Here is a 21839-nt window from a genome sequence, read left to right on the forward strand (position 1 = left end):
CCTGGCTTAACAGAAAGATCAAATTTTATCCATTTCTCCTATATGTCTTTAATAAATGTTCCTGGTTTCTCAGCAGCTTCAAGATGAAAAGTATATTAATTTGTTCCTGCTGCAGCTATTGTCTTTACCTGTTATTCCAGCCTGGAGACCATTATTTGTATATCAAAGAAAGGGTCCTTGTGTAGCTGCTTTTGAAGACTTTCTAGGGCGACAAATGGTGATACAGGAACAAACTGCCCATCCAACACATCCTGATGCAACTAATCAGCCTCAGAGTCTAGTAAACTGAATACCTTTGGCATCTAGGCTGGTTATGTCGTTGTTGAGAGTGGGCAGGCCAATTTTACAGCTTGACATCCTTTTCTGTTCTATTCTTAAATTCTTAGAATGAAAGTTTTGTCTTCATAAGTTTGCTTCTTCTATCTCTGTGGATCTTTTCTTTGAAATCAGGTTAAGAGGGATAGGAGTTAATAGGAACACAGTTCCCTTTCCACCAAAGAGCTCTCTTCTCTTCTTACCATTTCTATACCTTTTAAATGTTTGGGGTAGAAATTAAATCAGCATTAGAAAGAAACTGCAGAGGCCAGGCGCGGTAGATCACGCCTGTAATCCCAGCACTTTGGGAGGCCGAGGCGGGTGGATCAGGAGGTCAGGAGATCGAGACCATCCTGGCTAACACGGTGAAACCCCATCTCTACTAAAAACACAAAAAATTAGCCGGGCGTGGTGGTGGGCGCCTGTAATCCCAGCTGCTCGGGAGACCGAGGCAGGAGAATGGCGTGAACCCGGGAGGCGGAGCTTGTAGTGAGCCGAGATCGCGCCATTGCACTCCAGCCTGGGCGACAGAGCGGGACTCCGTCAAAAAAAAAAAAAAAAGAAAAAAAAAAAGAAAAAAAAGAAACTGCAGATATACTGTTTTTGAGCTTGCTACTTTTTTAGACTACTTGCCCTACGTTGACTCTAGGTTCTAATTTCTCCTCTAACCTAAGCAAAGAGAGTCCTATGAGCCTTGTATGTTTCAATCTGATTCACCAGTGTAGGGCTCCACACAGGAGGAATATCAAAGCTTCAAAATAATAAAGTATTCCTTTTTGGTTGTGGATGTACCTTTTGTCATGACCACAAGACATTATGAATCTTAGAACTGATAATGTTTGTCTCTTTACTTGGGTTACTAGGAAGCTCGGAGCAAAATTTGTGACCCATCTTTTTTTTTTTTTTTTTTGAGATGGAGTTTCGTTGTCGCCCAGGCTGGAGTGCAGTGGCGCGATCTCGGGTCACTGCAACCTCCGCCTCTTGGGTTCACGCCATTCTCCTGCCTCAGTCTCCCGAGTAGCTGGGATTACAGGCGCCCGCCACCACGCCCGGCTAATTTTTTGTATTTTTAGTAGAGACGGGGTCTCACCATCTTGGCCAGGCTAGACTTGAACTCCTGACCTCGTGATCCACCCTCCTTGGCTTCCCAAATGCTGGGATTACAAGCATGAGCCATTGTGCCCGGCCAATTTTATACGTATTTTAAATTATACATATTTATATTATTTTCCTTTTCCTCTGATCTTCTAATGTATTATATTTTTTAGTTTTGATTTTAATGCAGTGCTATAAGCTAACAACTCTAATCAGAGAGTTACAACTAATAACAATTATTATTATTATATGTAAAACCATGAGAACCATGCAGTAAACCATAGTACCAACTACTCAACCACAGAAATGAGAGGATCAAGACTACTATATTACATGGGCTATGTAGAATGGGTTGCAAGGTCCTAAAAGGAATTCAGGTAAAATCTATCAAACACAGTTGAACCAGCCTAATAGTCTGGATTTTCTATTTTCTTTTCTGTTTCTTTTTTTCTATTTTTTTATTTGTTGAGACAGGGTCTCTGTCACCCAGGCTGGAGGGTAGTGAGCATCTCAGCTTACTGTAGCCTCAACCTCCCGGGCTCAGGTGATCCTCTCACTTCAGCCTCCCAAGTAGCTGGGACTACAGGCATGCACCATCATGCCCAGCTAATTTCTGTATTTTTTGTAGAGATGGGCTCTTGCCATGTTGCCCAGGCTGGTCTCAAATTCCTGGGCTCAAGCAATCCACCTGCCCCTGCCTCCCAAAGTGCTGGAATTGATTACAGGCGTGAGCCATGGCACCCAGCCAATTTTCTATTTTCTATTTTAACTTACACTTTGAGCATACTTTAGAAAACATACAGCAAGTCTCAAAGATTCATGGCAATAAATAAAAAACTCTGGTTCTCCAGTTGTTTGACTATCTGACGTTATCTTATTTTTTTGAGCACTGATTAGAAAATTCTTCCAGGATCATTTTAACTTACTCTTTGTATTACTTCTAATTAAGTTTCAAGAAAAGTTTTGGAATTGCAAATGACCAAGCCAAAAACGCTTATGTATTGTTATCTAGTCCTTGACTGTCAAATTAATTTTAACTAATTGGAAAGTTTACTTTCAAATCTTATTTATAAGACCATTCAACGTGATATGTGTAGTATTAAATTATGTAAAATAGGTACTAAGGCAGGAAGCTGGTTTGATAAAAGAAAGGTATATTCTTGTAAATCCTTTAAATTGGGGTGGCTCACACATAACAGACACCTGGGCATCATTGGAAAAAAGAACATTTAAACTATTATACATTTAGAAAAAGCATCAAAGTTAACTTAAAGAACACAGACATAATACCATACTGTTTCAAGAGTAACACCTATTCTTTGTTAACTGGAAAACACTAAACTTTTGCTTACATTACTCAATCTTTTTTTTTTTTTTTTTTTTGAGACAGGATCTCGCTCTATTTCCAGCCCGGGGTGCAGTGATGCAATCTCGGCTCACTGTAACCTCCACCTCCTGGGCTCAAGCGATCCTCCCATGTCAGTCTCCCAAGTAGCTTTGAGCATACTTTAGAAAACATACAGCAACATGCCCAGCTAATTTTTGTATTTTTTCTAGAAAAGGGATTTCGCCATGTTGCCCAGGCTGGTCTCAAACTCCTGACCTCAAGTGATCCGCTCACCTTCCCTCCCAAAGTGCTGGGATTACAGGAGCCAGCCACCACACCCAACCACATTATTCAGTCTTAACTCCGATCACCTCACCTTTTATACTTTATTATTAAATTCTATAGGTTATATAATAGAAGCTCTTAGATTTTTAAAATGTAGACACTTCTGCTCTAATATGACACACGCCTTCATGAAAAATCTCTTTCTGTAAAATTGCACACTAAAAATAGCAGGCATATGGGAAAAATTGGGTTAGAAGCAGACGATTCAAAGACAGGGCATTAAAACAAAAAGAAAAAATTCTAATAAAATACTAGCACAATATTTTAAACACATGGCAAATTCCTAGCAAAGAAATACTGGAGTAAATGTAAGATATTATCTTTTTAAAAACTTGAAAAAGTAAGGAAGGCTTATCAGTTGAGACTGCTGAGTTAGAGAAACAGGAGGCCAGTGTAGGAAGAACAGGCAGAAACACACAATAAGGCTCCTATGATGCTGCATGTGGCCAAACGTTTTGAGCAAAAAGAAGAATGTGGGGTAAATAGTCATCATGTGCAGTACAATTTTCCTTTGTCCCTCAGCTATGCTGATGTTGTTTGACTCTCGCTGCTATATTATTTAATATCACAAAATAACAATCAAATATAAGATAATTAATATTGCAGAAGCAAGCTTGTAACAGAGAAAACTATACCAAAACTTTATATTATAGTTTTTCTAGATTCATGTTGAAAGAATGGAAATGTAAAATACTCCACGAAACCAACTCACTACTGACAAGAAGGAGAACTTCTCTCAGTATGGGAAGAGAATATGATTACAATAATATGTTTGGTACATAGTAGTGCTCAGTAAATGTCAGCAGCAGTTGCTCCTACTACTATCACTACTTCTGTGGCTACTACTTTTACTAGTAAAGATAGAAATTAAAATAGCTCTGAGATAGACACCTGTGGCTTACCCAATATCCGTTACTCTCTGCTTTCTTGCTAATAGAAGTTCAATATTTTGCTTAGGAATCTGTCTTTCAGGAAAGGTGACCCTAACCCCATTTTAGGGGCAAATCACTATTAATCTAAACCAATTCTGGTAATCTCATTCCTTTTGTCAATAGCTGCTTTAAGGGTGTCCACAATGACCTCCTGGCAAATAAAACCTGAGGAAATTTTTTTTTTTAATTTTAATTTTTTTATTTCTATCGATGTTTGGGGAGCAGGTGGTGTTTGGTTACATGCGTAAGTTCTTTAGTGATGATTTCTGAGATTCTACAGTGGACGCTGCACCCAATGTGTAGTATTTTATCCCTCATTCCCTTCCTATCCTTTCCCCTGAGCCCCCAAAGTCCATTGCATCATTCTTATGCCTTTGCATCCTCATAGCTTAGCTCCCACTTATGACTGAGAGCATATGATGTTTGAAAACCTGAAAAAAATTTGCTGAGGATCAGGGAAGGAGATCTGGGAACAACTTTCGTAATACTTAAGAAAACGACAGTGGAGCAGTTTATCTTTTCCTCTCAATATCGTCAGGGCAGAAGTACTTTAGGTGCTTGGATGCTCTACTTATCTTTTTATGTTCCCCTTTCTCACAGAATTTGACCTCCTGACATCCCCTTTGCTATCTTGTCAGTGCCTTGCTAATTTTTAAATGATAAAAAAATCTTACTAATTAAAAAAAAAAATTTTGTCAGAATAACCTAGTCTGTCACGACCAAAAATGGAAGTCTCTCTACATTTATGTTTTTATTTATTTTTAATTTAATTTTTAAAATTTATTTATTTTGAGTCAGGGTCTCACTGTCACCCAGGCTGTAGTGTGGTGGTATGATCATAGCTCACTGCAGCCTCAAACTCCTGGGCTCAAGTGATACTCCGACCTCAACCTCCTGAGTAGTTGGTATTATAGGCGTGAACTCTTTATGAGCTAAGAGTGATTTGTTTGGAGAATTTTACGCATAAAACGTACAATCTTCTTTGTAACAAGAATTTTTCTGTTGCATAGCTAGACTGTCGAGCTCTGTACTGTCCTATATCGTTGCCACCAGCCACATGGGGCTGTTCAAATTAAGATTAATTAAACTCAGAATTTCTGTTCTTCAGCTGCACTAGCAACATTTCAAGTCCTTAATAGCTAATTTGGCTAGTGGCTATTGGTCTGGACAGTGCACACAAAGAATATTTTCATCATTGAAGAAAGTTCTATCGGACAGTGCTAGTGTAGATGAGGTATTTGGGAAATTTTTATATATTAGATTACATTAAAGCAAGCCCCACCTTAAACAAAATTGCATTCAGACAGCTTTATTAACTTGGATAGCATGAAAATATATTTTAGTATGACAGCAGAATTGCCTCAAGTTCTGAGCTAGTAGAGTCAATATTAATGAAGAAAACATAAATATTTATGTATCCATAATATAGTTATGTTTACTGTATCTCCTTATAATTTGCTGAAAGATGAAACAGAAGACAAAGATAGTAATAGAAATCTCAACCCACCAATAGTAAGTTCTACAATCTGAACATCTAACACGTAACTCATGAATAAAATGCAACAAGCTGAGATGTTTGGCACTTTTTTCCTGTTACCATTATTCACATTACAGTATATAATACATACATTATTGGGGCCTGTATGCCCCAACCCTGCGATTATACAATAATGGAATGAGTTGGGAATTGAGAGGAGGGTTTGATTTTCTCACTCCTACCTAAAAGTGTGACATACTGTAGATAGATATTCAGTTCTTCTAACCTTATATAAAACTTCCATTCTTCCGAGATTCATATCATCCAAATCACTATCTGGCTTCACTCCTATCTGGCTTAATAAATAAGGGTCACTTTCGCGCGCGCTCTCTCTCTCTCTCTCTCTCTCTTTTTGTGCTTAAGACAAGTTTTCACCATGTTGCCCAGGCTGGTCTTGAACTCCTGGACTCAAGAGATCTGCCTGCCTCAGCCTCCCAAAGTGCTGGAATTATAGGCCTGAGCCACTGTGCCTCTCTCTCTCATTTATTAAAGAGTCTGATAGCCTGTTCATAGTATGAACTAAATTCTAAGTTTCAGTAGCATCCTAAGTGACTTTCGCATCCCTATGTTAAAGGTCCTCCTCCTCAAGACTTAAGGTTTTTGAACTCCTTTACCTCCAGTCAGGTTAGGCACACACTCCCATGGCCACACTCCAGATTTGTCAGTTTGTCATCATTGAGAATATTCTCACTTGTCATATCTTTAATTGAAATACATGTCATTCTCTGATCTCCTTACCTTCTATCTCTCTCACCCTGTATTTCCCACTACTCTGGTTCTTTGATTTTTATGGCTTTTTAAGTTAGGTCCTTAATTTATTCCCTGTTAGCCCTCTTTGGACTCCACTGTTACTCCTGGCACGGAGCCCATGGCTCAGCACTTCAATCATTCTTACCAATATCCCTACATTTTTCTTGATTTATTGTTCTGTTGTAATCTTGTCTTTCACAAATCCATTCTCATCTAAAGCATCAATCTGAGGCTCTTTCAATGGTTTCTTAATGTCCCAAGATAAAGATCACACTTCTTAACCCTCAGGCCTTACACTTAATTTTCCTTCTGTCTAAGATGCTCTCATTGTCACTTTTTTCTGGTCACCTTAGATTTGCCCTTCATGTCTCTAGCTTCCTGTGGGACAAAGTCCTTAAGTCCCTAATTAGGTTAGGTGCCATTCTATGCACTTTTATAGCATCCCATACTAATCCCATCATATCACTTATCACTCTGTATTATAATTTTCTGTACCTAAGTGATTTCCCAATAAATTTATAAGCTCTTTGGGGGCAGAGATTGTCTTTTCCACCCAAGCAGGGTCTAATATACAACAGGCATTCAATTATTTTTTAAACAAATGAATAAATAACACTGGTAACTCTAAAAGAGCATCATAATTGAAGTTACATGTAATTATTCCAAAATACTCCAAAATACAATTTTAATAGAATTAAATATGACAAATCAATTATATAGGTGATAGAAGGGCAGAAAATAGAGTAGGGTAAGGAAGATTAGGAGTCCTGGAGTTGTATGGAGTGGAGAGGGCTGCAATTTGAAATTCAGTATTCAGAATGATCTCATTGAAAATGTGACAGTTGAGTAAAGGTGATGAGGTGAGAGAGTTAACCACATAGATATTTTGGGAGAAGAGTACACAAGGCAAAGGGAAAAGTTACTGCAAAAGCCCGAAGGTAGAAGCATGTCAGGCACGTTCAAGGAAGGAGGCCTATGTTGCTGGAGTAGAGACAATGATAAAGAAAATAGTAAGAGATGAGTTCAGAGAAGTAATGAAAGCCAGATTGTGTAGACCTTGCAGGTTGTTGTAACGACTTTGGATTTAAGTAAAATGGGGAGCCATTGTGAGGTTTTGAGTAAAAGATAATCTGACTCACTCTGCCTCCTATATTGAGGACTGGATAGTAAAGGGGAATCCTCATAAAAGGCTATTAGAGTAATCCTGTGAAAGATAACAGTAACTTAGACCACAGCAGCAGTAGTGAAGTTAAGAAGCACCTACCATATACTTTGAAGGCAAAACTAATGGGATTTCCTGAGGAATTGGATATAAGCTATGAGACAGAAAAAGGTGTCAAGAAAGACTCCAGTATTTTTGGTGTAAGCAAATGGAGTTGACATCTGAGATGGGAAAACCTGCTGGAAGAACGAGTGGAGAAAATGTTTTGGGGATAACAGTTGGACATGTGAAACATTAAATGTCCATTAAAAGTCTACTCAAATAGTAAGATATGAACCTGAAATTCATGAAAGAAGTACAGGCTGAAGATATAAATTTTTGGGTCAAATGGCAAATAAATGGTACAAAAGCAATGGAACCAGATAAGATCACCAAAGAAAGGAGTACTGGTGAGAGCAGAGACACAGGCCACCGACTAACTCCTGGGTACTCTAACATTGAGGTCAGAGTAAAGAGTAGGAACCGGCCCGGCGCGACGGCTCATGCCTGTAATCTCAGCACTTGGGGAGGCCGAAGCGGGTGGATCACCTGAGGTCAGGAGTTCGAGACCAGCCTGGCCAACATGGTGAAAAAGCCAGTCTCTACTAAAAAGTATATATATATGCTGTCAACTATATGCCAGGCGTGGTGGCACACGCCTGTAATCCCAGCTACTCGGGAGGCTGAGGCAGGAGAATTGCTTGAGTCCAGGAGACAGAGGTTACAGTGAGCCAAGATGGTGCCACCGCACTCCAGCCTGGCCGACAGAGTAAGACTCTTGTCTCAAAAAAATAAAAATAAAATAAAGAGTAGGAACCAGTGAAGGAGGAAGAGGAGTAAGCATTAATGTAAAATAACAACTGCAATGTAGTTTCCTGGAAGCCTATTGAAAGTGAAGTAGTAAGCTGAAGACTCAGAATTGACTATTAGATTTAACAGCATAGAAATCATCTGTGACTTAACAAGAGCATTTCCATAGAATGATCAAGGCAAAAACCTGATAGGAGCCATTTTAGAAAAAAAAAAATGTGAAGAGAGGAAATGGATTCAGTAAGTATAGACAAATCTTTTGAGAAATTTTGTTTCAATGGGAAACAAAGCAATAGGAAAATAACTAGCATGGTTTTTTGGTTTGTTTGTTTACAGATAGGAGCATGTTTGTGTGTTTATGAAAAAATTCAGAAGAGAAGATGTTAGGACAATCATCTGCATATTTATAAAATCACCAAGAATTAAGACAGAAGTAGAGGTGGAGAGCATGAAAATGTTAACAGTCTAATGACATTAATTAAAAGGTATGGTTTTTAGATAGGGGAAGGAAGAGTGATCTGGAGGAGTAATGAGATATAAACACTGTCAATCCACTTTCAGGCTCCGTCATTCAATGGCTAAGAGAGAAAACAAAAGCCTACCAGTTTGAAGACTATAGGAGAAGCATTATCTTCAGAGGAAGAGCTAGTTTTCATTAAAGTAAGAAGGTAAAAGGAAGGAAAATTCAGAGAAGTGATTATTAGGGGTTTTGAATTCCTGAAGGTACAGGAGAAGTTTCAGTAATTGGGCAGGGATAGAAAACAGAACAGAAGAGGAAATATACAGCATCTTGTCTATTGGATGAGGGATGATGTAGGGGTCTGGGACTTCTTGCAGTGGCAAACATAAAATTGAATAAAGGGCATAATAAGATTAATTCTGTGAAGTCAAGAAAGATAGTGGTGTTGAAGTTGTGAGTGTGTGGGACAGGGCAGTTCAGAGTGTGTGGGCCTCTCTTGATATCTCTTGGGGGAAGAATATACTTGTTCCCAGTGCTGGAGCTCCCCCTTGACCCTTATTAATGGAATTGATGGAGCTGAGGCCAGCTCCAATCATTATTAACAATTTAGAAAATTAATGTGACCTTCACACACATGAATTTCTTATCAAATAGTTTAAAATTTAAAAAATTTCCCTACTCTAGGGAAAGAGTAAGCTAATTTTTCATAGAAGAGTTTGGTTTACTTACATCTGTGTTACAGGAGCGATACCGTTTCCTTTCCCCAAGGCAATATTTTCCACCTCCTGAAGGTCTGAAAAAACATTTTGTTTAAAATGTGAATATAATACATCTATCCATACAGAGTATATATATTACTTGATGAAAACATACTAAAGTTTACTTTCAAAAACTGTATCATTTGACATGTTTTAATTATTAATCATGCTGGTGATTGTTAGCAATAATTATGGTTGTTGAACATAAAAATTAAGGCAATTTATTATTAATTTGTATTAATAGTACTATTAATTTTGTATTAATTTACTAGTAATTTATAAGATTTTTAATTGTCATGATTTATATTCTCAAGAAAATCAATTCAGTCAATATACTTTCTAATTATCATAGTAAAAATAACTTATTTATAATTAAAAGATATTTAAATCATATTCAACAAAATCCATAATCTGATGCTACATGTTTACCAACTAGGAAATGGAAAGTTTGTTTTTACTCCTGACAGGAAGCAAGGAAACATGAAATAACTCCCTGGAAATAGCTTTCATTCAAAGTGAATAATGCAAAAACAAATTTCCATCTCATTTCAAAATAGTCCATGAAGTTTAAAAATTTAAATCTAAAAATCAGATGGCATTGCATTATATAAATACTAAATATTTTATATTTCACCAAAATTAATGAAACAGTAAGACATCACATATTTGACCATATAAGTTATCTTTAAAGGATTTAACATTAGGGAAAGCCATTGCTATTATTTGGGCATACTACCATTGAGTGATAAAAACAACTAATTTCTTCTTTTAAAAGAGGTCCAGTTTTTTCCCTTAAGTATCTGCGTATATTATTTATCACAGGGTTTTTAATACTTTTATTAATTTACAGCAGCTTTCAGTTGAACTTAGGTTAGTTAGTCTGTAATTTTAAAAAAATGATCAAGTCTAAATCATAATTTTGGCTCACTGGTATCAATGGGATCATTAAAGCTACCTTTTGAATATATTTTGAATGCCAGTGAATGCTGACTCTAAGTAAGGAAGGGAAATGGCTCAGCTTGAACCAGCTTTGGAGAAATGGGTTGGTCAGATAAAAACAAGATAGTGGGGATGGTGGTAGCATGACTTGTTTATGAATGGGTAACAGGAAGCTCTGTTTAGCAAGAGGGGAATAACTGATAGGAAGTGGCAGAATGGAAACACAGAACTAATATAAAGCAAAACAAGTTAAAAGAGTAAAAGAAAAGACAGTTGGAGATAGGAACCAAAGAGAGGGATCCTGAGTTAAAAATGGAGAAAAACAAAAAATAAAAATAGACCATCTTTTATCTCAGAAGGAGAAAAAAAAGGAAAAGCATTATCATAACATTATTCTCCTTCAAATACTAGCTGGGAAAGAAGGTCCTCAACCAGTGTTCTAGACAAAAATGGGCACTTGACATGTGGCAGCCAAAGAACGGTTTAGTCTTAGGGAGGACAAGAAAATACAACTAGAGGAACCATCCACCTGTAATGGGCATGAAGCACTGGTAGGAGGGAGAAGCAACAGAGCTAGCAAAGAATACTGATGGTGCTGGCCTTGCGCCAGGGGGACTCGGGCTGGAGAAAAGAGTGGTGGGAGAGGAGCAGTCTGACCTGCATAAAACAGTCATGGGGAGAAAAGTGGTGGCAGCTCCGGAAGATGATTAATGGGGGCATATGAATGGAAACTATTTTAACACATGGGCAGTATTCTTTTCATTGTGATTTGTGATGCGAATCAAGGCATTTCAACCCTTGAAGTGCTCTCATTGGTCCTTTTAATACTAATGTAGCAGTAATAATTTTATGTGACATGTGAAAAGACCTTAGGTTTCCTGGGAATAATAGTAATGTAGCTAAGACCAGATTTGGATTCATCCATAATTCAGTAGTTTTTGGAGGAGGAAATCTATCTGATTATTATTAGATTAAAAGTCTGGCTTATCTGGGACAGATATACAATACTTTCTATTTTTTACATTTTATTTTTAGTTACACAATAAGGGGAAAGGAAGAAAAAGAAAGTCTGTTTAACAAAGCTCCTCCACCTTCCTGTGCCTATGGCTTGTTCTGAAGACAAGTACTTGGCTCACTAGTGAAACGTTTTTACAGATAACATGTGAAACCACAGCTTTGAATCATTTCCAACTGTGTCTTTTTGTTGGCTCCGGCTTACTTTAGCTACTTACGCTGGACTGTCACAGTGTCTTAGGGATGAGGAGACGCCTCCCCCGCAGGTCCTGCTGCACTCTCCCCATAGTGACCAGGGACCCCAGCCCCCATCTATGCTCTGGGGCCAAGTGCCAAAAGGAACACAATCTCCCTGATAACACCACTGCAAGATTTCACAGAAAACACAGAATTAGCTGTTAGGCAGATAGAGCTATCAGGACAGAAATACATAAGGGTCAGGTACTGACCAATTATAGGCATTAGCATTCTCCCAATAGATAACAGACAGATTGTTCTCTAACTGTGTTCAGACATTGGTGAAGGTTCATGTGACTTGCAAATGATCTTAGCTAGGCCATGATTTATAAGCCTCTAACATGTATTGGGAGTTCTTAAAAAAAAGTCACATTGCTTCTTTTCCCTTGTTTCTATTCCTCTAGACTTTTAGTGTTTCTCATTATAGAGCTAGCTATAGACCTCAAAGTCTTTTTTAGATATTTTAGTATTTTCTTTAAAATTTTTCTTTATATTCCACTATTATTGGACGCATGGAATGATAACGCAATATGGAAAGTTCCCCAGTAAGGAATTTTTATGATGGTAATTGCTCTTTCTTAAAAAAAAAAAAAAAAAAAAAAAAGATTGGTTGAGGCTACAATAGTAAAAGAATGTGTTGTGGCATTTCATCTACATGAGCACTGCAGACATAATAAAAGTAATGCCAAGACATTAGGGACTGGGTACAAAAAAACCCTTTATACACCGACTAGCAATGTGTATGGCCCCCACATGAACATATGTATTGGAATTCTGCTCAGCTCTACTCTCTGCAATAAACCACACATACTGCACCTAAGTAGAAAGTCAGGAATAATTTATCGAAACACAGATATCACAAAATCAACTCATAACTCTAGCATGATAAATCTTATTTGCAGAATATGGCAAAATGAAAGTCTTTTTTAAACTAAGCATTTGTAGAATTTTATTGATGCATTTTTCAAATTATCAAACTTTGACAAATCAAAATAATGATACTATGAAAGTCATTTGTTTATATGAATAACAGTAAGGAACATGGTTATAAGCAAAGTTGAACAAATGTCATCCATGTTAGGTTGTTTAATAAAAATTCAACCTTATATTAAAATGAAAAGGGATCATGACATGGTACTTAGAAAGTGATCAGTTTATTATACTAATTCTATCACCAAGCTTTGTTGGTTTTATCTCCAGAATATCCCTGGAATTCTTTCACTTTTCACCTTCATCGCTATACTCTAGATCAAACTGGCAAATGGAGTGGCTTCTTACCTGATGATTGTGCTTCTACTTTTTTCTCCTAGAATCTATTTTCCAGAGAGCATTTAGAAAGATCTTTTAAAAACATGTTATCACATTATGTCACCTTTTTGCTTAAAAAACCTCAGTGGTTTCCTACTTCCATAACACCGATAAACAGTAGATTTAGTGATCTAGCCCCTGCCTTCTTCCTCAGCCCCATTCTCTCTCTTACACAGATTACTTCAGACACATTGGATTTCCACCTTCATACACTAAGCTTGTTCCTCCTTAGAGCATCTAAATTTACTGGTCCTTCTAGTAATGCTTTGTTCCCAATTCCTTCTACTGCTGTCTTCTCATCTTTCAGTCTCAGGTCAAGTGTCATTTCAACAGAGAGATCTTTCCTTGACCATCCTTATTCTAAAATGATACCTCAATACCCTTTCCTGCTCCCAGATCGCGCCCCGGCATCCCTCGCCCCATGTAATAGTGATTCTGTCCTACTGCTTTAGTTCCCTCTTACCACTTAACGCTACTTTAAATTGCCCTGTTTACTTATTAGATTATTTCTTTGTTTGTCTCTCCTCCTTTGAATGTAAAAGCCTCAAGAGTCACTTGTGGTTATTTGAATTTAAATTAATTAAAGAATTCAGTTCCTCATACCCACTAGCCACAGGTAGCTAGTGGCTACTGTGTTGGACAGAGCAGATGCAGAATATCTGCATCACCACAAAATATTTTATTGTAAACAATGAATGCCTAGAATAGTACTTGGCATGTATTGTGTATGCAACAAAAATTTATTAAATTAATTAATTGGCACATAGTATATATGCAACAAAAATTTGTTAGATTAATTAGTAAATAAATTAAGGAATTGTGTCCTATTTTGGTTATCACATGTCAGGAAGGAACTGGAGATATGGAAGGTAAAGAAACCAAATTCATATTTGTTTCCTAGTAGGTGGTACTCAATTGACAATCATAATGGACTTTTTAGAGGTGTGCTGAGCAATTATGTGTCTATAAAAAAATTAGGCAAGAGGAAGTTAACATTTCCTTGGCTGTAGGGAAGAATATCTGACCCTAAGTCTGATAAATATTAAAACAGGATATTAAGAAAGATTATTGAGTTTTGAGCAGTAAAAATTATCATGAAGAAAAAAAGATCATCTGTCCAAAATGATGAAGAAGAGGCAGTTGGCTAAACCAATAATATAGTATCAACCCTGTGATCAGGGTTACTGATAATGTATACTTGAGAAGGAGAAAATGTTCCACTTGAAAACTTATGACTTACCTAGTTGGTCTTGAAGAACAATAATTTTTATAGTGATATGTTAATTGTATCAGATCTGTACCTATACAAAAGTCACAGCATCTGGCCAAATAATCTCCAGTTTTGTGGTTCTGTTACTACAAGTAACTGTGTGTGAAAATATTTATGTCTGCACCCAGTTTTCCTATGCAAATAACTGAGCAGTATAGTCCTGGCCAGCAATTAACTGCTCTTTTTCCCCCTGTCTGCAATTAATGAGAACTGACACTTTCAGAAACTTCAAATCTGAAAATATGCCTATTTTTTCAAATTGGAAACTTAGCATTATTGATTTCAAATAAGATTAAAGTTCGATTTTACATTTATTTTATACAATCACAGAGTTGAATCTAAAGCTCAAAGGAACTTTAGAATTCATAAGGCCTAAGCACTTCATTTTTTCAGATGAGGAAACCAGAACCTAAAGGAGTTGAATTGCCCAAGATCACATACTAGTAGAAAAGGGATTATCTGTCTAAAATACACACAAAAAATTAGTGGTTAAAAAAAAAATCCATTGGAGATCTATGATTATGTATTTGAAGACACTAAAGAATAATATGCTTTACTGGATTTTTATAACTACATAAAATACAAAATAATACTAGAGATTTTTTTTTTTTAAACACAGCTGTAGATACGCATGTTATTTCAGACCTCTTTGTATATACCTATGATTTGTAGAGAAAAAATATTCAGGTTTTTTCATTTGTCAGGTGATAAAAGAATTGTAGAATTGTGAGAGCTACAAGAATACTTAAAGATGTAGTTTCCAAAGTATATTAATATTATTACACATTTCTAGAATGCTCACAAAATGTAGGGCAGGAAGAAAAGTCACATGAACTAAAGTCATTCTTCAGGTAAAAGATAAATACAATATTCACTTTGTAAAATGTTGCTCAGTGTTCATCACTACAGTCTACACAGCAGTAGTATTTCATAAATCGTTTGCTAAAAGGCCTCATATTGCACAAATTCATGCTTTGGTTATATCTATTCCATGGAGTTATATCATAATAGGAAATTTTATCAGAAAGTTAAGTAACAAAGATTAATGGGTAAATAAATCATAATATATAATATAAGTATCAGTCACCTAGCGGTTGACAAGTTTAGTCTCTAATTTAAAACTAGTTAACAACTTAGTTAACTAGCTAACAAGTTAACAACTTTGGTCTGTGTAGGACTTCATGTTACAAACTTCAGCTCTAGCAATATCTTTGGTCCAAAGCAAGTCACTTTTCTTTCTTCTCTTTTGTTTCCTTAACTATAAAATGGAAACTAATTTTAGTTCTTTAGATTCCACTATGGTTTAGATTAGGAAAACTTTTAAAATTAGTTCAATGCATACATACCTTCAAAAAAGTTAAAGACCTACCTAACAACTTGTTTGATTTTTATCTCTGCAGAAGTGTTCTTTTGTGTTTTGTTTTCCTCCTTTGTTATTTATAAAAAAGGATCTCTTTATAATTACGGCTACTTTTCTCCTTTGGTAGTAGTAAACATCAATGCAGTATATGATTTTAAAAGAAGAAATTTATTTAACTTAACAAAATGGCTTTAAGAAGCCCATGGAAACTTCATGTGGATCAAGTGATTTGAACGACTCTTCTAGCTGATTGCATTAATCAATATAAATTAAGAGTTTAATGTGTGTAAATCATGAGTAAAATAATTAGATTATACCAAATAAAGCAACTTGGAGTATATAAATCTTATAAGCACATAATAATAAGATTCTGAGTGTTGTGCCATCTGTTTTTATTCTTTCTTTTACCTGAAGTTACCAAACCTGTAAAAGCTCTATTTACAGAGACACAGAATTTTATTTTACATTTTAAACTAGAAAAGTTAAATATGTAGATGCAAACAAGTTTCTAATCTTTATTTTCAAAGGTGATCCAATCTAGTGATTTTGGATTATTCCAAATAACAGTCGTGTTACTTTAGCCTAAATTATCCACATAAATCGGATAAATTTGGCCTTCTTCTTGCTAATCGGGGTATGTTTAACCACATTCATAAAGATGAAAAGTTAAGCCATCATATTTTTTTTCCAAGAATAAAATCTTATATTGTTCATTATTGCTTTTCCCATTCCTTCTAAATTAAATAAATGTTTTCAACACAATCTCGAAAGATGGCATATTCTAGTCAGGCTGTAGGAGCCTTCTTTAGAAATACTACTTATTATTAAACAACATATCTTGCTATTATACTACTAAATACTATGATCTACATCAGGGGACTTCATTTAAGAAAGATACATTTTAAATCAAACAATTTAACTTTGAAAATTTGTCACATTTCCACAAAGGAAAACTTCAAGATAAGTATATGCAGTATTTAAATTTTTTTTTTTTTTTAGATGTGATTATGGTATATCTTGTAATAGCCAGTACTGGGTCCAGGCAGCATCTGAAATAAGAGACCTCTAAGGAAATTCTAAGATTTTGCAGGAAGTAATATTAGTGATTCAGTATAGAACATTCTTCCCAAGTCAGAAGAGCTGAGTGTTGGAGCACAGCATTATTAAAAGCCTTATCTTTCTACTGTGCAGGTGCAGGAATGCTAAAGCTACATTTCAGCCCAAATTCTAAATCAGAATTTGTCATCCCATACTATTTAAATTTCTACAGCAACTGGAAGAACTATTCTTTCTTCACTTCCTGTGTTTATAGTATGGGACCCAGTCAAAACATACTGTATTCTACCCTAAGTAAATTAAGATCTAAGGCTGCAAATGTCCTATTATATATCCAGTGCTTTAGAAGGGCATTTAATAATCCTATTCTAATCCAGCTGTATGTTTCCTATGCAAAGATACTAGGAATCAATGTCACTTACATGTAAACCCAAATGCTGGGCTATATCTCTAACTGGGGCTTGCAGAATCATTAAATCAATCTATTGGCCATAAGCCAGTATTTGAAGCCTTCTTTGTGGTCACCAACAGGGATTACAAGGATTGGGTTTTGATTATCCTTAATATTCTGTTCAGTAACAATGCCAACACTACTATCAAAGTTTTTACAATCTAAATCCTTATTTACTATTTCACCAATTATGGCATCAGTCTGATTCCTGTCCAAAGGGCTATTGCTGATGCTGTATCCAAGGAAAGTTCTCTGGCTGAAAGTTGTATTAATTGATTTGTAGGAGACTGACCCATGGACACGCAGTGCCAGCACACCGTCTGGGCTCATCAAATTTCCTCCTTTGGTTAATGCTACTGTCCCTGAGCACATCCATTCAGACCATATGGTTCTTATTCAATCCTTGAATGGCTTATTCAGGCGAACATCCAATGGCTGTAATAGCGATGTCAGACCCCCCAGGACTCACGCAAAGATCAGTTTTTAATTTTTTGGCCATATTTCTTATTCCATCTGTTAAATGTGCATGGAACAGTTCCCATACTTACATGGAACATTTGTGGAACTGCGCCCCTGGGCAGGGATCCCATATCTTTTGCAGCCAGAGTTTGACGAGATCATCATGGATTCAATCCTTTGGATATGTCTATGCTATCACTTGAGCAGTATTTCTACCCCTTCCCTTTTTAAAATAGATTTATTCAGAAAACTAGGAGCAGCTTTGGTTTTATTCTCCTGGCTAGACTGTGTATAGGTTCTTTCTTATTCCTTCTGGTGAGAGTAGTTTTGAAACTCAGAGTTAAGATCAGAGGTTGTGAATATTTCATCCATTTCTCAGAGACACACAAACTCATGCTTACACTCTCTACTGCCAGCTAAGGCAGTCTGCCAAAGAATTTTCTGCTCACCATCATCTAAGGTTGGCAAATAATAACAAAAAGTATTGATGATACTCATTAGTAATATGTTAGCACCTTCCCTCTGAGGAGGCCCGCAAAAAGCTCACTGAAATATTATCTAATTCTATCCTCATAATATCTCTATGAAATATATAGAAATTGGTTGTCTCTCATTTTAGAGATTCATTATTTTACCAATTGTCACACAATCATATATGCTTAGCTCAATGTTCTACTGACATTGTTTTCTTATTGTGATTCCTAAAACAAGATACCGTTTACAGGTAGAAAATGAAAAATCTATTTAGTATTAAAGGGTGAAATACATTGTCACCACCTAGATTAGGCTTAGTGACCCACTTGATTCCTGTGACAATGAAAAACTGCTTTTTCACTTTGCAAAGTTTCTCATGTGAAGATAAAGTAAAATTAGAGTCAGTATAGAGAGGCAAAGATTTCAACTCTGAAATTAGAAAGACCTGGGCTGAAGCGTCAGCTATGCCATTAAATTACTGTGAAATTTGGAGCTAGTAAGTCTTATTTTTCTCTTCTGTAAAATGGAGTTAAAACTGTACCTACCTCATAGGTTTTTTCTTAATATTAAACAGAAGAATGATTGTAAAGCACTTAGCAATATGTGCCAGGCATAGTGTAAGTACATTTTTTTTTTTTTTTTTTTGAGACGTAATCTTGCTCTGTTGCCCAGGCTAGAGTACAATGGAGTGCAATTTTGGCTCACTGCAACTTCTGCCTCCTGGGTTCAAGTGATTCTCCTGTCTCAGTGTCCTGAGTAGCTGAGACTACAGGTGCCTGCCACCACACCCGGCTAATTTTTGTATTTTCAGTAGAGACAGGGTTTCACCATGTTGGCCAGGCTAGTCTCAAACTCCTGACTGAAGTGATCCGTCCGCCTAAGCCTCCCAAAGTGCTGGGATTGTAGGCGTAAGCCACCACGCCCGGCCGTAAGTACTTCTTAAATATTCATCATCTTTGTCATTATTGTTACTGGGATGTCAATTATTTTTAGATGGCACGTATACAAACTAACCACAGAAAGTTGACCAGATTAATTGAAAATTCCACTCTAATTTTGTCACTAGCTCTTTGCAGGGCTGTTTTGCTTTGGGTCAAAATTCTGAAGTCTGGTTTACTTTCCAAATATTATAGCCCTAAGGGCAAAATCTCCATTTGGCAACAGTAAATATGCTTCCTTCTTAAGGAGAAAAAAATAACAAAAATTAACAACAAAAATTCATACAAGAGATAACATGGTCAATACAGTTGGTAAAAGATAAAAAATAAAGAAGTGTTTGGATCACATGTCTAGTTGTTTTTTGTTTGTTTTTTCTTAAAAATGCAGGCTGATTTAGTTTTCTGAAAGCTTCTTCATAAGTTCAAAGTTAATGATAAGGTTATTCTGAGGGCCATCTACTACTCTATCCTTTTCCTTTCTGGGAGTCTGCATTTGTATTTTTTCATTCATTTATTCATTCTTTTTAAGACTTACTAGTGTTATTCCTAAAACTTTACCTATCTTCCAGGTCTCTGGAAAAACAACAAAGATTTGTTTTGTAGACTAGTTTTAGATAGTGATATCCACTATATTGGCCTTGTGATAGTACACTCTTACATTATGAATATAAATGACCCCTTGACATATAAATTTTGCCATACTTATAAGGTTTTTAAATAGTTTTTCATGGAGGCCATGGGTTCTTTGGAGGTATGTCAGAAGCTGACAAAGGTCCAAAGACAGGGTAAAGGGCAGGCAAGGGGCTTTTAAACCACAGCATTTCCATTTTTTCAAATGTATGTATATTAGAATTCTATAGACTTCTTTATGGATCAAAAAGTTGATGACTAACCTAGATTAAGAATTTGAAACTTTAGAAATCAAATATATTTTGCCCCATTTTATTCACTTTCTCTTGTTTGTGATCATTCTTATTTGTGCTTAGAAGTAATTATATTTGGCCAGGCGCAGTGGCTCACACCTGTAATCCCTGCACTTTGGGAGGCCGAGGTGGGCAGATTATGAGGTCAGGAGATCGAGACCAGCCTGGCCAACGTGGTGAAACCTCATCTCTACTAAAAATACAAAAATTAGCTGGGCATGGTGGTGTGTGCCTGTAATCCCAGCTACTCAGACAGGAGAATTGCTTAAACCCGGGAGGTGAAGGTTGCAGTGAGCCAAAATTGTGCCATTGCTCTCCAGCCTGGTGACAGAGCTAGACTCTGTTTTAAAAAAAAAAAAGAAGTATTACATTTCCCCTCTATTTGCTTATTGAAATTTAAATTCAATTTAAATTCAATACTGTTAGCTTTAAAATTGTCTGAGAGTATTTCTAGTTATCCTTCAAATTGTAATTTCCAAGAAATATATCATCTCTACCATATATATGCACATATATGCTATAAGATATGACATTTGAGGGCCCTGCTATTAAGCACAAAGGATCGGTATTAAATATGTATTTACAGTATAATTTATTGGTGGAGCTGAGCTATTTGTTCTCAGATAGCCACTACTAGTGGTTTACTGTGGACCATGAACTTGATCACGAGAATAATAATAACATGGTAAATAAAGAAATAGATTCTCCCTGTGACTCTCCCTCTTTATGGTTGTGTATTTCTTCTAAGCAGAGATTGAGGTAAATTGACAAGAATTATTGGTTCCGAAATAAATATAGATTGTTGTTTCAAGAATGCATTTCCTAATATTTTCTATTACTTCAGTGAAAAAAAGTAGAAGGAATTTTTGGTAGTGCATGAATTTCTTCATATTTTTATTGGCTACTTACAATATCTAAAAAAAGATTTTAAATCCTTTTTAAATTACCCTATCAATTTATATATTTAGCATAATTTACCAACATTTCCAAACTTAGCATGGAAAAGCCATCAACATGGCACTAGGTGATGGGTCCTGAATGAAGCCGTCAGCAAGGATTAATAAACTGTGACAGCTGCCCAAAAGCTTTCATTCTTTTTTATTTAAACATCAGATTGCAAGCTGAAACTCAGTGTAATCCTTGTTGAAACTAACCCAGCTAACATGGAAGAAGTCAGAACTGAGAACAGATGACAGTGATAGTTATTACAAATTCAGTCTATAGAAATAAACTCTAGAATTTAAATTTACATAGAGAGCAATTCCTAGAAAATTTTAAGAGTAGTACACAAACTGCTACTATCTGTTTCAACAATTGTTGTTGTTGTTTCTTTTTTAGAGACAGGGTCTCTCACTTTGTTGCATAGGATGGACTCGAACTTCTAGGCTTGGGTGATCCTCCCACCCGAGCTTCCCACTTAGCGGGGACTGCAGGGGTGGGCCACTGTGCCAAGCATGTTTAAACAAGTCTTAATAATTATATTTTTGAAAACTAGATTGATGAAACAAATTATTTGCTCTAATTTCTATGGTCAATTAATTAATTAATTATTATTTTTCTACTAGTCCCTTCTCTCATACTGCAATCTAAAAGTGACTTTAAACGGGGTGTGGTGGCTCATGCCTATAGTACCAGCACTTTGGGAGGCTGAGGTGGGCAGATCGCTTGAGCCCAGGAGTTTGAGAACAGCCTGGGCAACATGGCAAAACTCCGTCTCTACCCAAAAATACAAAAGTTAGCTGGGCATGGTGGTGTGTACCTGTAGTCCCAGCTACTAAGGAGGCTGAGGTGGGAGGATCGCTTGAGCCCCAGAGGTGGAAGTTGCAATGAGCTGAGATCACACCACTGCACAACAGCCTGAGCAACCAAATGAGACTCTG

At 36.4% G+C, this 21839-nt stretch overlaps 1 protein-coding gene across 18 annotated transcripts in view; it reads right to left on the reverse strand.

Annotated features, from left to right (window-relative positions):
* Positions 1-21839, reverse strand: part of ADAMTS6 (ADAM metallopeptidase with thrombospondin type 1 motif 6) — a 330357-nt gene that overhangs the window by 96939 nt on the left and 211579 nt on the right. For 14 of the 18 annotated variants that reach the window (XR_012413697.1, XR_010587386.2, XR_012413698.1 and 11 more), the window contains 2 exons: positions 11702-11847; positions 9502-9565 (listed from right to left, as the gene is read on the reverse strand). Coding sequence is in view for 11 of the 18 variants with exons in the window: in XM_015451548.4 (XP_015307034.1) it covers positions 9502-9565; positions 11702-11847 (210 nt within the window). In the remaining 7 variants the exon portion in view is untranslated. Of the gene's footprint in view, positions 1-9501; positions 9566-11688; positions 11848-21839 lie in introns of all 18 variants that reach the window. The other 4 variants (XR_012413702.1, XR_012413701.1, XM_065546321.2 and 1 more) reach the window with 2 other exon arrangements.

Source organism: Macaca fascicularis, chromosome 6, assembly GCF_037993035.2.
Source record: "Macaca fascicularis isolate 582-1 chromosome 6, T2T-MFA8v1.1".
NCBI classification, from domain to species: domain Eukaryota; kingdom Metazoa; phylum Chordata; class Mammalia; order Primates; family Cercopithecidae; genus Macaca; species Macaca fascicularis.